Source organism: Plodia interpunctella, chromosome 7 (assembly GCF_027563975.2).
Source record: "Plodia interpunctella isolate USDA-ARS_2022_Savannah chromosome 7, ilPloInte3.2, whole genome shotgun sequence".
NCBI lineage: Eukaryota > Metazoa > Arthropoda > Insecta > Lepidoptera > Pyralidae > Plodia > Plodia interpunctella.
Genome location: NC_071300.1, coordinates 7,862,284 through 7,875,809, shown reverse-complemented (window position 1 = coordinate 7,875,809; position 13,526 = coordinate 7,862,284). Strand labels below are relative to the sequence as shown.

Below are 13,526 nucleotides of genomic sequence, written 5' to 3'. Positions count from 1 at the left end.
GTTACCAACTTTCATTGGTATATGCACATGCACATACTAATTCCGTGGTGCGCACATTGGCGCGAGGACGACGTATATTTGCCACTTCTTTTGCTTTTCTTCTATGAAAACTAAAAGTTGCGCGACAGTTTTTGGTAGTTAAATGTCTGTGGGAAATCATCCAATCACAGAAATATCAAAGGTATCGTGCGGGTCCCTGTATAAATCTATGATCAATCATGTATTTTTTTTTAATCTTTGGTACAATAGCTGTATGGGCTCAGATCCATTTGCCTTTCCATATGAATAAACTAAACAAAAAAAATGTCTATGGTACATAGCGATTTGAGGGGGCTGGGCACTCCCATCCTGTATTTATTTTACTAATTTCAAGTTATAATGATAATTGATAACTGTACAGTGTTTTAATGTGGTTTAAAAATATCATGTGTAATCATTGACTTTGGTGGCTATTCAGTTCGCGATACAAAGTACGTAATATAGATTCATTGGTCGACTTTGCGTGAGACTTGTTTCTCGATGTAACATTCTAATAATCATCTATTCCCTAGCTGACTATTTAGTGTTTATTTAGATAATGTAAATTTAATTAATTAGTGCTACCCTAACTAGCGTACTCAATACCTCTTAAGTATTTGCTTCGTTGTTTGTAAACATGAGAAATGTTATCAATAATGAGTCACTGCTAACAATATTTACTTACATTTTATTTTTAATAATAACATTACGAAATAACCCATTGTTACAGAATGTCACTATCTAGAGCAGTACACATCAGCCAGCAGAAGCTGGCAGAAAAATTAATCATATTGAATGACCGAGGCATTGGAATGCTCACAAGGATCTACAACATCAAAAAGGCATGTGGCGACGCCAAATCCAAGCCGGCCTTCCTCTCCGACAAAGCTTTGGAGTCTTCCATCAAACACATTGTTAGAAGATTCCCCAATATTGATGTCAAAGGCCTTCAAGCTATTACAAACATAAGAAATGAAATTATAAAATCTCTATCTTTATACTACTACACATTTGTTGATCTTTTAGATTTCAGGGACAATGTTTGTGAACTTTTGAACATTATAGACACATGCCAGGTCACTCTCGACTTGACCATCAACTTTGAGTTGACTAAAAATTACTTAGATTTGGTATCAACTTATGTATCTTTGATGATATTACTGTCTCGTGTGGAAGATCGCAAAGCAGTTTTGGGATTGTTCAATGCTGCCCATGAAATGGTTCATAATCAAATAGATCCCAGTTTTCCTCGACTAGGGCAACTCATTGTGGACTATGATGCTCCATTGAAGAAGCTTACAGAAGAATTTGTCATTCATCAGAAACCTTTGATGTCAGCTTTGAATTCGCTGTGGCATGTTTACCCTGCCAGGAACCTCACAGCTGAGCACTGGAGATCAGAACAGAAGCTGAGTTTAGTCAGCAACCCAGCTCTGCTTCTAAAACCTTCCGAAACAAACACAATGTCTTGTGAATATTTGTCATTGGAGTCTCTTGAAAGATGGATAATATTTGGGTTTGCACTATGCCATTCAATGCTGCAGAATGAAAGAAATGCAAAAATGTGGGTGAGTGCATTGGAGTCTGGGTGGGTCATTACACTTTTCAGGGACGAAGTCATTTATATACACAGTTACATTCAGGGATTTTTCGATGGGATCAAAGGATATGGTAAAAAAGTTTCAGAAGTAAAAGATTGTTATCACCATGCTGTCCAAAAGGCTGGATATAAGCACAGAGAGAGAAGGAAGTTCTTGAGGACTGCTCTGAAAGAACTTGGACTTATACTGACAGATCAACCTGGACTGCTGGGGCCTAAAGCATTGCTGATTTTCATGGGCCTCTGCTATGCAAGAGATGAAGTATTTTGGCTAATACGACATAATGACAACCCTCCTCAGAAAGTTAAAGGGAAATCAGCAGAGGACTTAGTGGACCGTCATCTTCCTGAATTGCTGTTTCACATGGAGGAACTGAGAGCTCTAGTACGTAAATATAGCCAGGTCATGCAAAGGTATTATGTTCAGTTTCTGTCAGGTTACGATGCTGTGGCTTTGAATTTGATGATACAGAATCTGCAAGTTTGCCCAGAAGACGAGAGTATCATATTGTCTTCACTGTGCAATACTGCTGCCAACTTAAGTGTAAAGCAGGTTGAAGACAATGAGTTATTTGATTTCAGAGCCTTCCGCTTGGATTGGTTCAGACTGCAAACATATACATCTGGTGCCAAAAGCACCTTCAATCTAAGTGATCAAAGAGAGTTGGCCCAGTTTATTGATAAAATGGTTTTCCACACTAAGATGGTAGACAACCTGGATGAAATTATGGTGGAAACATCTGACTTGTCTATTTTCTGTTTTTACAGCAAGATATTTGAAAACCAATTCCACATGTGTTTAGAATTTCCAGCACAAAATAGATACATCATAGCTTTCCCACTAATTTGCAGTCATTTCCAAAACTGCACTCATGAACTGTGTCCAGAGGAAAGACACCATATTAGAGAAAGGAGTCTTTCTGTAGTGAATATTTTCTTAGATGAAATGGCGAAAGAGGCTAAAAATATAATCACTACAATTTGTGATGAACAGTGTACAATGAGTGATAAATTGCTGCCCAAACATTGTGCCCAGACAATAGCTCAGTTGGCCAACAGGAAGAAGAAAGATAAGAATAAGAAGAACACTATTGAAATTGTAAAGCCAGGAGCTGAAAGTTACAGAAGAACCAGAGAGGAACTCACCACAATGGACAAACTTCATATGGCTTTGACAGAACTTTGTTATGCTATAAATTATTGCACAACAGTTAATGTCTGGGAATATACTTTTGCTCCACGGGAATATTTGAACCAACATTTGGAGAACAGATTTTCAAAAGCACTGGTTGGTATGGTCATGTTCAATCAGGATACAAGTGAAATCGCCAAGCCATCAGAGTTGCTGGTCAGTGTACGAGCTTACATGAATGTATTACAAACTGTGGAGAACTATGTGCACATTGACATGACAAGAGTATTTAACAATTGCTTACTCCAACAAACACAGAACTTGGACAGCCATGGTGAAAAAACCATTGCATCATTGTACACTCAGTGGTACTCTGAAATATTACTCAGAAGAGTGAGTGCAGGGAGCATCTGCTTTTCCATGAACCAAAAAGCATTTGTGAGTCTTACTGCTGAAGTAGCCATTCCTTTCAATGCTGAGGAATATTCTGATATCAATGAGCTTAGAGCTCTTGCTGAATTGATTGGGCCATATGGTATGAAGCTTTTGAGTGAAACATTGATGTGGCATATTTCAAGCCAAGTGCAAGAATTAAAGAAGCTTGTCGTCCAGAATAAAGAGGTTCTGCAAGCACTTCGGACCAACTTTGATAAGCCAGAAATCATGAGAGAACAATTTAAGAGACTCCAGCAAGTAGACAATGTGCTTCAGAGGATGACAATAATCGGAGTAATACTAAGCTTCCGTCAGATTGCCCAGGAATCATTACTGGATGTTTTGGAGAGAAGAATACCATTTCTGATAAGTTCAATCAAGGACTTCCAACAACAACTGCCTAGCGGCGACCCCATGCGAGTGATCTCTGAAATGTGCTCTGCTGCTGGTTTGCCTTGCAAAGTAGATCCGACCCTAGCATCTGCTTTAAGACAGCATAAGGCTGAGTTGGAAGAAGAAGAGCACCTAATTGTGTGTTTGCTGATGGTATTTGTAGCAGTTTCACTGCCTCGATTAGCGCGAAATGAGAGTTCATTCTACAGGCCATCTTTAGAAGGCCACGCCAACAACATCCATTGCATCGCGCCTGCTATCAACCACATATTCGGTGCCTTGTTCACGATTTGCGGTCAGGGCGATATTGAAGATCGTATGAAGGAGTTCTTGGCCTTAGCATCATCGTCTTTGTTACGTTTGGGTCAAGAGACCGATAAAGAAGCAATAAGGAATCGAGAATCCGTATATTTACTTCTTGATCTTATAGTTCAGGAATCACCATTCCTTACGATGGATTTACTCGAATCCTGTTTTCCATATGTACTGATACGCAACGCTTATCATGAAGTACATAAACAGGAGCAAATGCTACTACATTCATAATTTACATGTTATTTTGAATGACGACAATTATGTAATTTGTTTAGATACCTTATTTTTATCGTCTATGTGTAGACATATTCCAATATGATTAAGTGTAAAGCCATTAGTGCACTTTTTTGAGATTAACTTTTCCACCTTTTTGTTCTAATCTTTGATATACCTATTTAATTGTTTGGAAACGTGTAAAAGACTGGAATACTATTTTCCGTAATATTATGTTATAAAATTATATCATTATATTGTTTAGGAGTAAGTAATGTATTTTATATGTATTTTTATTTTTTAGATTAAGTTTAAAATATACTAAATATTTTATTTTACCGCCTGGGCTATTATGAGATATATATAAAAGCACCTATGCGATGCGATTCTTCATTGTATCTCAGACTTGAAAAATTAAACGACTGTATCAATGTTTATATTACGAAACCCTTAAAAAGTAAATTACCAAAATTGTAAAGCCCATTGTTATTGCCTGAAATATGTCATTTCTACTTGAGCTCTCCTAGTGTGTAAAACATAGCTCATATGATCTGGTCTCCTCATGACCATGACATACATTAATAAAACAAAACATAAAACCGCGCTTTTTTCCAACTTTCTCAAGCTCCCTCGGGTATACTTAGTCAAAACTAAACTTTTAACCAGACTTGAAAAATGTAAAGCAGTATAAAGTATGTCGTCTTAACAAAACTTGTTTATCACCAATCAGTAGTTTCTTTCTTGTCCTAGATGACTCAATCAAAACGATCAGTTCTTATTTAGGTATAGTTGCGATCGCGCAAAATCGATTTGTTTTTGCATTTATATTCCCACCACGCCTTGAAATTGCGCGAATTTTTTTAAATTTATTTTATTGTTGTGCAATTTTATTATTGACGATCGGAAAACAAGCCTGTAAACATATTGTAATAGAATATATATGCATATTCTAATAGAATAAATATTCTTCGAAATGAAATCATGGTGAACTCACGCTCTAGTATTTGGGCAGTGAAGAAAATACTTTTATCTTTTTCATAGTTTACTAATAATACTATATTACTCCCAAGCAATCACTCTACAGTTTAGCGCACCAGTTCACATCATAAAATGGAAATGACGAAATCTTGTCTAAAAATTCTGCTATATAATTTAAGAATAGATATTACAGCATAATTATCTCCATTGATTAAAAAGTAATGAGCAAATTTTGTACCTTTTAAATTTAGTAAACATGTTAAATAAACATTACTTTCTAAAATGAATAATGTGTTATATTTATGAAGGCCCTGTTAAATAATACACAGCAAGTTTCATGTAAAATTTATTGTTTTTTTATTATTATTTTGAAATCACATGTTGTAACATTCATCTTGTTAATTAAAAATATTCACATTGTCATTTAAATAATCTATTACGGTAAACTAGCTTACACTTAGGAGAAATAATGCCATTGAGTACTACTAGTGATGGAATTTATGCTGTCCATCAGTTAAACGATTGGTCAAGTCACTCTATAACTGAAACATTACGACGCTCTCGGTATACATACAAATATACAATCTTATAGTACAATTACGAAGAACTTGCATATTGTTTCGACATTCACTAATAAAATGGCATTAACATGGTATACTTATAAGACCGACCTTAACATTAAATGTGTAGAAATAATAAAAAATACATCATGCTCTTTGGCTTGCACGACGGAAAGTAACTACTTAGTATGATTGATAATAAAATCTCATTACCTATCAAAGAGATCAATTGAACTGAACCAACGAAATACTCGTTTGATATAAAAGGAGTGTACTGTGATATGCAACTTCGTTTCGTCAAAAAGTCCACGGTCGTGTTTGTAAAAATCTCGCGTTTCACATATTTATGAACATTAACGGGACAAACCACTACTTATTTACCTATCGACGTGCCATATTCGTCGTCCCGTCGAGATAAATGAAACATAGTGTCTATTCATTCATAATCAAACCTCGGTCAACATAATTGTATCATATCAATTGCAATTTGAGCCATTTTTACGCACAAACTCATACACACAGCTACAAAATTAAAAAATGCATTCATAATGTTTAATACCATAGCGAGATTGAATGATTATTCAGTCTAATAATATTTGATCATTTGGCAATACTGTTAATTTCATATTTATACATTCTACTTAAAATTATATAGTAAATAAATTTAATGAATCCAAAAGTACATTAGTGGCCATAGGAAGACTAAATGCAATTTTGAAAGAGTCTTTTTGAGCCCATAATTAAATTGAATAAACAATCGTGGAGGTCATTGACACCGCGGTTTGGGAAGGTGACGAAGGAATAGGAATACAGACTGGTATAATGGCACCTCGACTTTCCACTTACGTTACATTAAATATGTTAAAATAACTTTTTTATATAAAACCATTAACTTACAGAGATTCCAAGTAAAAGAATGCAATATTTATACAGTTACAATATTGTATTATCGGTACGAAAGTTTAGTATGTCTGTATGATATTTATACATCATCATAGCCTTCGTATAACCTCTTCATTTATATACAAAAATATACATAAATGTCCGGCGTGGGGAATTACCTAACGAATATAAAAGTCACCGGTTTGTGTGAACGCGCCGTTTTCGTAATAATTTCGCGTATAAAAATAAAAGCTTATTTTAGAGAACACCACGTTTTGCCGAAAGTAGATTTGAGCCCAGTTCAGTATACCGATATTCGTTTTGAGCAAATAATTTCTTATTCTCTCACGAGTCACAAACAAAAAACCGTCAAATTCGTTAAAAAAGGGGGCACTGTGCGTGGCGGCTTGCTAGTCAGCAGTAGTCGTCCGGACCTCTAGAGTACTGAATTGTACTTCTGAGAACTTTGGCTGCAAATTATATGTATATATTTCATCTGTGGACCGACCAAAATAATGTTATTGTAACTATCTTCTGCTTCTTCTTCTTGACCTTATCCCACTCATGTGGGGTCGGCACAGTATGTAAGTTCCTTCCATTTTGTTCTGTCTTATGTTACTGTAAGTATGTAATAACAAATTAGGTCGATTTTTTACTATTATATCATAAAAAACAACGATGCATTTGGACGTGACCTTTACACCTGATACAATATATTAAAGCCATTATTCGTAAAATAAACGAGGCGATTGACAACTTACGAAGTCTGTTATCATCAAAATACTGAGAACGCAAAACGATCGCAGTTAGATTTGACGTTAGGTCAAAATGTTGCCAAAAATGGTCCTGTTAATGTTATGTCCTATTAATGCCTCTTTTTGCTGTCAAATATGTTGTCGATCAGTTAAAATGCGATGGCTAAATGTTTACGAGTAGTGTCGATATGAATTATGTTTATCATATTGTTCATAAAGCGCCTCTATATGTATGTCATTACTCTGAAGTCCAGACCGACTATTCGTGACTTGGTATATGTCCATTGCGTGTTTTTATTTAAACAATTTACAGATTAGACACGCGTAATGGATGTTCACTCTGCCTGCAACTTTGAAGGTCAAATAAGACGGAAATCTCAATGGTACTGATGTAAGAGGATTTGTAATCAACTTAGAAATTGCAGCCTATGAGTTAATGCATGTTACTCATTGTTTCCAAATTTAATATTTCCCTCAAAACGTGCCATACGTTGAATCTGTTTTATGGAAAAGATTTTTTGTATATAGTCTCAATTATTTTCAGTAACTTTTTATTGAAAAATGTAAATGTTGTATGTATACAAATTTCATGAACTCTTGTAACTAGTCAATAGACACACTAACCTCAAAATCTAGTCATTATAATCACTAGGCCACACCTCTAAATCATCACAAATCATCATCTTAGGATGCTAAGTATAGATTTCCATTTGACCGTCGAAGTTAACATCGATAATTATATTTCTTGTCGATTCGGATGTGTGACTGTCAAAGCTTCAGGCGAGTGTAGAGTGATGGTGGTCTGGCTGGCCACAGTGACCCTGGCGTCGGAGCGGCAGACGTAGCCCAGCAGCAGGGGGGCGCCCGGCGCCGGCGCTAGAGCCACCAGCTCGAGGTGAGGGGCGCCCGCGACTGCGCCCGCGCACTCGTACTGTCAGACCTTCTGCGCGGGCCGCAGCTCGAACGAGTGTGGCGGGTACTCGTTGGCGTAGGGCTCCGTGCGGCGCCCGCTCGGGCCCGCCGGCGCTGATGCTGGATAACAATATTAAATGTTTATTTTTTCAAAAAATGTTTTCAGCATATGAAAAAGACAGTTATGAAAGTAGAAAGGAGAGGTTAGCAGCGAGACACAAAACTGGATAAAAAATTATAAGTGATTGTAATCAAATATGTAGCTCGTTTGGTCGTGTAATTCCACGGGCCAAATACAGAAAAGAATTGGGTGTATCAAAATGTACATGACTACAATAATTCATGCGCAGACGTTACGTACAGAGGAGGGGCCTTGCTGCCTTAACCCCGCTTATGTTAGAGAAATGATAACCTAAACACCGTCGTTAGTCTTTCGTGTTTTAGGGTGTATGATACTGATACTGACCCATGTCCCTGGCGGCGCGGGCGGTGTAGGCGACGGGCGCGGCGTAGCCCTTGGGGCGGGCGCGGCGCGCGGCGGCGCGAGGCGCGCGGCCCGGCTGTCGCATGCGCCGCAGCGTGTTCATCGGCCGTCGCAGCGTCTCCGACAGCCGGCTGCGGGGCGACAATGCGTTTTTTTTTTATTTTTTTAAGAAATAAGACTGCAATAGATCGAGCTTATATCCTTTCTTATTGTAGTCTTTTTTATGTGTAAAAAAATTGTCGTATTATTAATGTCCTTCTGGCGTACGTTTTTTACAAGCTTTTATTGAACTTGCAATGTATGTATGTTTGTTTGGATGGAATAGTGTAACAAATTTTGAAGGGGTATCCTAAAATGGGTGAAATCTTGCAATTAATTTTTGAAAGTGATATCTTTAGCTGATAGAACTGAATTTTTTGTATACACACTAAGTTTAGATAAAAATACATGATGACAAAAGTCTGACATTATTTTTTTTATAAAAATATATTATACAATCTGTCTATAAAAGAAAACTGATTTTTAAAATTCATTTTTTTTGCAATAGACCCCTCGACTTAGAACAAAGGCTTCGGTCTTCGCGCCTTCTGGATTACCTTCTTGCTAGAAGATCCTACGAATACAAGAAGAATAAAGTGCATCGATAGAAGTTTCTGGAAAGAATCAAATTACCCACTTGGAGATAAAAAAAATAGGGCGTGGTCCTTGCCATAAGCGGTGAGCGTTCTTAATTTTTTTATCATGTCGGAGACCGAAAAGGTTGTCAAAATTGACGAAGTATTACGAATAGGTGTTCGAGTGCCTCCGTTTTGGCCAGAAGAACCTGCATTATGGTTCGCCCAGCTAGAATGTCAGTTTGACCTTTCAAGAATTACAACTGATGAGACAAGGTTTAATTACTTGGTAGCACAACTCGATCACCAGTATGCCATAGAAGTGAAAGATGATATAACCAGGCCTCCAGAGAAGGATAAATATACAAAATTGAAGACAGAACTAATAAAGCGACTTTCAGCATCAAAGGAAAAGCGCGTAAAAAAACTTTTAATGCACGAGGAGCTTGGCGATAGAAAACCCTCACAATTTTTACGACATCTTGAGAGTTTAGCTGGCCCGTCTGTTCCTAAGGATTTTCTCACAACCATCTGGACTAGCCGTTTACCACAAAACATACAAACGGTTATTGCGTCACAAATGGACCTAAATGTGGATAAGCTAGGAGAGTTAGCGGACAAGGTGCATGAAATTGCTCCTGCCACTCCACAGGTGCGGTGGCAAGCACCTCCACAGGCAACTCTTCGACCTTGGATGACCTATCGAGACAGGTCAGTGAGCTGACAAGACAATTGGCAGCACTGAGTCACAGGGTGCACGAAGGAGGTCGCTCGCGTTCCAGACCCAGATTTCAGAAGCAGAATCGATCTCGCAGTCGCTCGAAGTCCAGACAACCACCACCAGGCCACCCGCACTGTTTCTATCATTACACATTTGGAGCAAAGGCGATTAAGTGTAGGCAACCATGCACTTATGAGTCGGGAAACGCACAGGGCGGTCGGAAGTAGCGGCCAACGACTGCCCTCCATCTGCAGGCCGTCTTTTTGTCACTGACCGTGTATCGAAGATGCAGTTCCTAGTGGACACTGGTTCCGACTTGTGCGTGTTCCCTCGGTCTGCAGTCAAGACGCCCTGTACGCAGTCAAAGTATGATCTCATCGCAGCGAACGGAAGCGTAATTCATACTTATGGACCTATTCAGCTGCACCTCAATCTCGGTCTTAGGCGAGATTTCGCCTGGAGCTTTACTGTAGCCGACGTGTCAAAACCTATAATCGGTGTGGATCTACTAAGCCACTACAACCTCATGGTCGATTGCAGAAGTCAACGTCTGGTGGACGGTACTACTGCTTTGCACGTAGCAGCTATTTCAGAAACGACAGAGATGGCTGAGGCCATCTTTCATCATCTCAAAGCAGTGACAGGAGAAACCGATTTTCACGAGATCCTATGAGAATTTCCGGAAATCACCAGACCTGCAGGTATGCGCGGTACAGCTAAGCATTCCACCCTGCATTTCATTAAAACTACTCCAGGACAGCCAGTTTCTTGTAAACCACGACGTCTTGATCCAGTCCGCGCTCAAGCAGCTAAAAAAGAGTTCGAGGAAATGTTGGCAGCAGGTACAGCACGACGGTCAGAAAGTCCTTGGTCCTCTGCTCTTCATCTAGTCAAGAAGAAAGACGATAGCTGGAGACCCTGCGGCGACTACAGAGCACTCAATGCTCGAACAATTCCGGACCGTTATCCCATTCGTCATATACAGGACTTTGCCCATCAGCTTTCAGGATGTTCGATCTTTTCTACGGTCGACCTCGTAAAAGCGTACAATCAGATTGCGGTAAATCCAGAGGATATTCCCAAAACTGCTATTACGACGCCGTTTGGTATGTTTGAGTTCCCTTACATGACTTTCGGATTAAGAAACGCGGCTCAGACCTTCCAACGATTCATCGACGAAGTGTTATCAGGCCTGAATTTCTGTTACGGATATATCGATGACATAATAGTGTTTTCAGCAAGCAAAAAAGACCATGAAATGCACCTGCGACAGCTGTTCGAGCGGCTTAAGGCATACGGTATACTGGTTAACACATCCAAATGCTTATTTGGACAGGAGGTCGTAAATTTCTTCGGCTATAAAGTATCTGCTGCGGGATCTACGCCCATAGATGGAAAAGTCCAAGCTGTGAAGGAGTTTCCAGTTCCGAAGACGGTGAAAGAACTACGGCGATTCCTGGGAATGCTTAATTTTTATCGCAGGTTCATTCCCAAGGCCGCCCAACTCCAGGCCCCGTTGAATTCACTGCTGCAAGGACCCAAAATTAAAGGCTCACATCCGGTAGACATGACGCCAGAGCTAATTAAATCATTTGAAGACTGTAAAACTTCATTGTCTGAAGCCACACTTCTTGCGCACCCGGATTACTCAGCGGAACTCGCAATTGTTACTGATGCCTCAGATACGGCTATTGGGGCAGTACTCCAGCAGCGTAAACACAACATCTGGCAGCCTCTTGCTTTCTATTCTCACAAGCTGTCATCTACACAAAAAAAATATAGTCCCTATGACAGAGAGCTATTGGCAGTCTACGAAGCAATAAAATACTTCCGTCATATGGTAGAAACTGCAACTTTCGTCGTATACACGGACCATAAGCCACTGACATTTGCTTTTGCGACTAACAAGCAGCATTGTTCCCCAAGACAATTCCGGTACCTAGATTTCATATCACTGTTTACTACAGACTTGCGCTACATACCTGGACCGGAAAATGTAGTGGCCGACGCACTCTCACGTGTAGATGAAGTTTCAGTTGCTCTCGACTACGAGGAACTTGCACGAACTCAGGAAAACGATCCTGAGCTGCAAGACCTTTTACTCCGAGGTTCCGCTCTGAAGCTCAAGAAGTTGCAAACAATGGACAGTAAATTCCCAATTTTCTGCGATACTTCTGTCTATTCACCAAGACCATACATAACTCCAACGCTCAGACAGCAAGTCTTTCGTATGATGCATAACTGGAAGCACCCTGGGAGTTCAGCTACAGCACGACTGGTGGCACAGAAGTTCGTGAGGGATACGTAAGAACTGTAGAGAGTGGTCTAGGCAATGCTTACAATGCAAAAGAAGCAAAATAAACCGCCACACCCGTTCTCCTCTATCCTCATTCCTTACCCCTTCCACGAGGTTCTCCCATATCCACATAGACCTCGTGGGACCCTTACCGTTATCTTGTGGTTACAGATATTGTCTCACCGCCATCGACAGATTCACACGATGGCCTGAGGCCATACCACTGCAGGATATTACGGCAGAGACCTGCGCGGCTGCTCTTGTGTCTGGCTGGATAGCCCGATTTTGCTGTCCTGCGCGTGTGACTACCGACCGTGGTCGCCAGTTCGAGAGCCAGCTCTTCAAGGCGCTTACTACTATGATCGGCGCGCGACATCTCCGGACTACAGCATATCACCCAGCGGCAAACGGGTTGGTGGAGCGGCTGCACCGCCAGCTGAAGGCGGCAATCATGTGCCACGACACTTTGAAATGGACTGAATCACTTCCGCTAGTACTTCTAGGAATCAGAAATGCTTGGAAGGAAGATCTACGTGCTAGCCCAGCAGAGCTCGTTTATGGCGAGCCTCTTCAGTTGCCTGGCCAGTTCCTCGCCCCCACAGATGACTACATCACGGCAGACACTTCAGAGTACGTGACGCGTCTCCGAACGTACATGGCAAAATTATCCCCCAAACCTACTTCGTGGCACGCCCAAGTGCCATTTTACATACCACGTGATCTCAATTTGACATCTCACGTCTTCCTCCGTAAAGATCATGTTCGTGGTGCACTCGAACCCCCATATGCAGGTCCTTTAAAAGTCTTAGAGCGACAATCCAAATTTTTCACGATTGAAGTTAGAGGGAAACCTACAAATGTGTCCGTCGATAGGTTAAAGCCAGCCTATCTAACTAAAGAAGTCAATATTCCTGCTTCTACAACTACCACCCATACTAATACCGAGGAACGAGAAGAAAAAAGGACTCGGAACGGCAGAAGAGTCAGAATACCACACTTTTATCGACCGTAGTCACGGTCTAGCCGGGGAGAGATGTGGCGAGTCGATCGCCACTCAAATCCGCTCCGCTTATGCAAATTACGTCAAGCCCTAACACGATCACGCGCTGACTGCGTGCGCGCCCCGCTCACAACGGTCGACGTTGCTACGCGTCGCCAGTCGCCCGAGATCACTGTGACACCCAGCACGTATCGCGCTCTCCGCGAATTGCTTACGTT

The 13,526-nt window shown here is 40.3% G+C and overlaps 2 protein-coding genes across 2 annotated transcripts in view; one reads left to right on the top strand and one right to left on the bottom strand.

Annotated features, from left to right (window-relative positions):
- The first annotated feature begins 294 nt into the window (after positions 1 to 294).
- Hem (HEM-protein) lies at positions 295 to 5,374 on the top strand. Its single transcript, XM_053747909.2, has 2 exons — positions 295 to 470; positions 749 to 5,374. The coding sequence occupies exon 2, from the start codon at positions 750 to 752 to the stop codon at positions 4,122 to 4,124; it is 3,375 nt and encodes a 1,124-aa protein (XP_053603884.1). The 5' UTR covers positions 295 to 470; position 749; the 3' UTR covers positions 4,125 to 5,374.
- Positions 5,375 to 5,417: 43 nt separating this feature from the next.
- Positions 5,418 to 13,526, bottom strand: part of kuz (kuzbanian) — a 54,351-nt gene continuing 46,242 nt past the window's right edge. The window contains exons 15-16 of the mRNA XM_053747910.2: positions 8,660 to 8,808; positions 5,418 to 8,313 (exon numbers count right to left, since the gene is read on the bottom strand). Coding sequence (XP_053603885.1) covers positions 8,216 to 8,313; positions 8,660 to 8,808 — 247 coding nt within the window. The 3' untranslated portion in view covers positions 5,418 to 8,215. The remainder of the gene's footprint in view (positions 8,314 to 8,659; positions 8,809 to 13,526) is intronic.

Coding starts and splice junctions, on each gene's coding strand:
- Hem (XM_053747909.2), top strand. CDS start 750: ATGTCACTATCTAGAGCAGTACACATCAGCCAGCAGAAGCTGGCAGAA.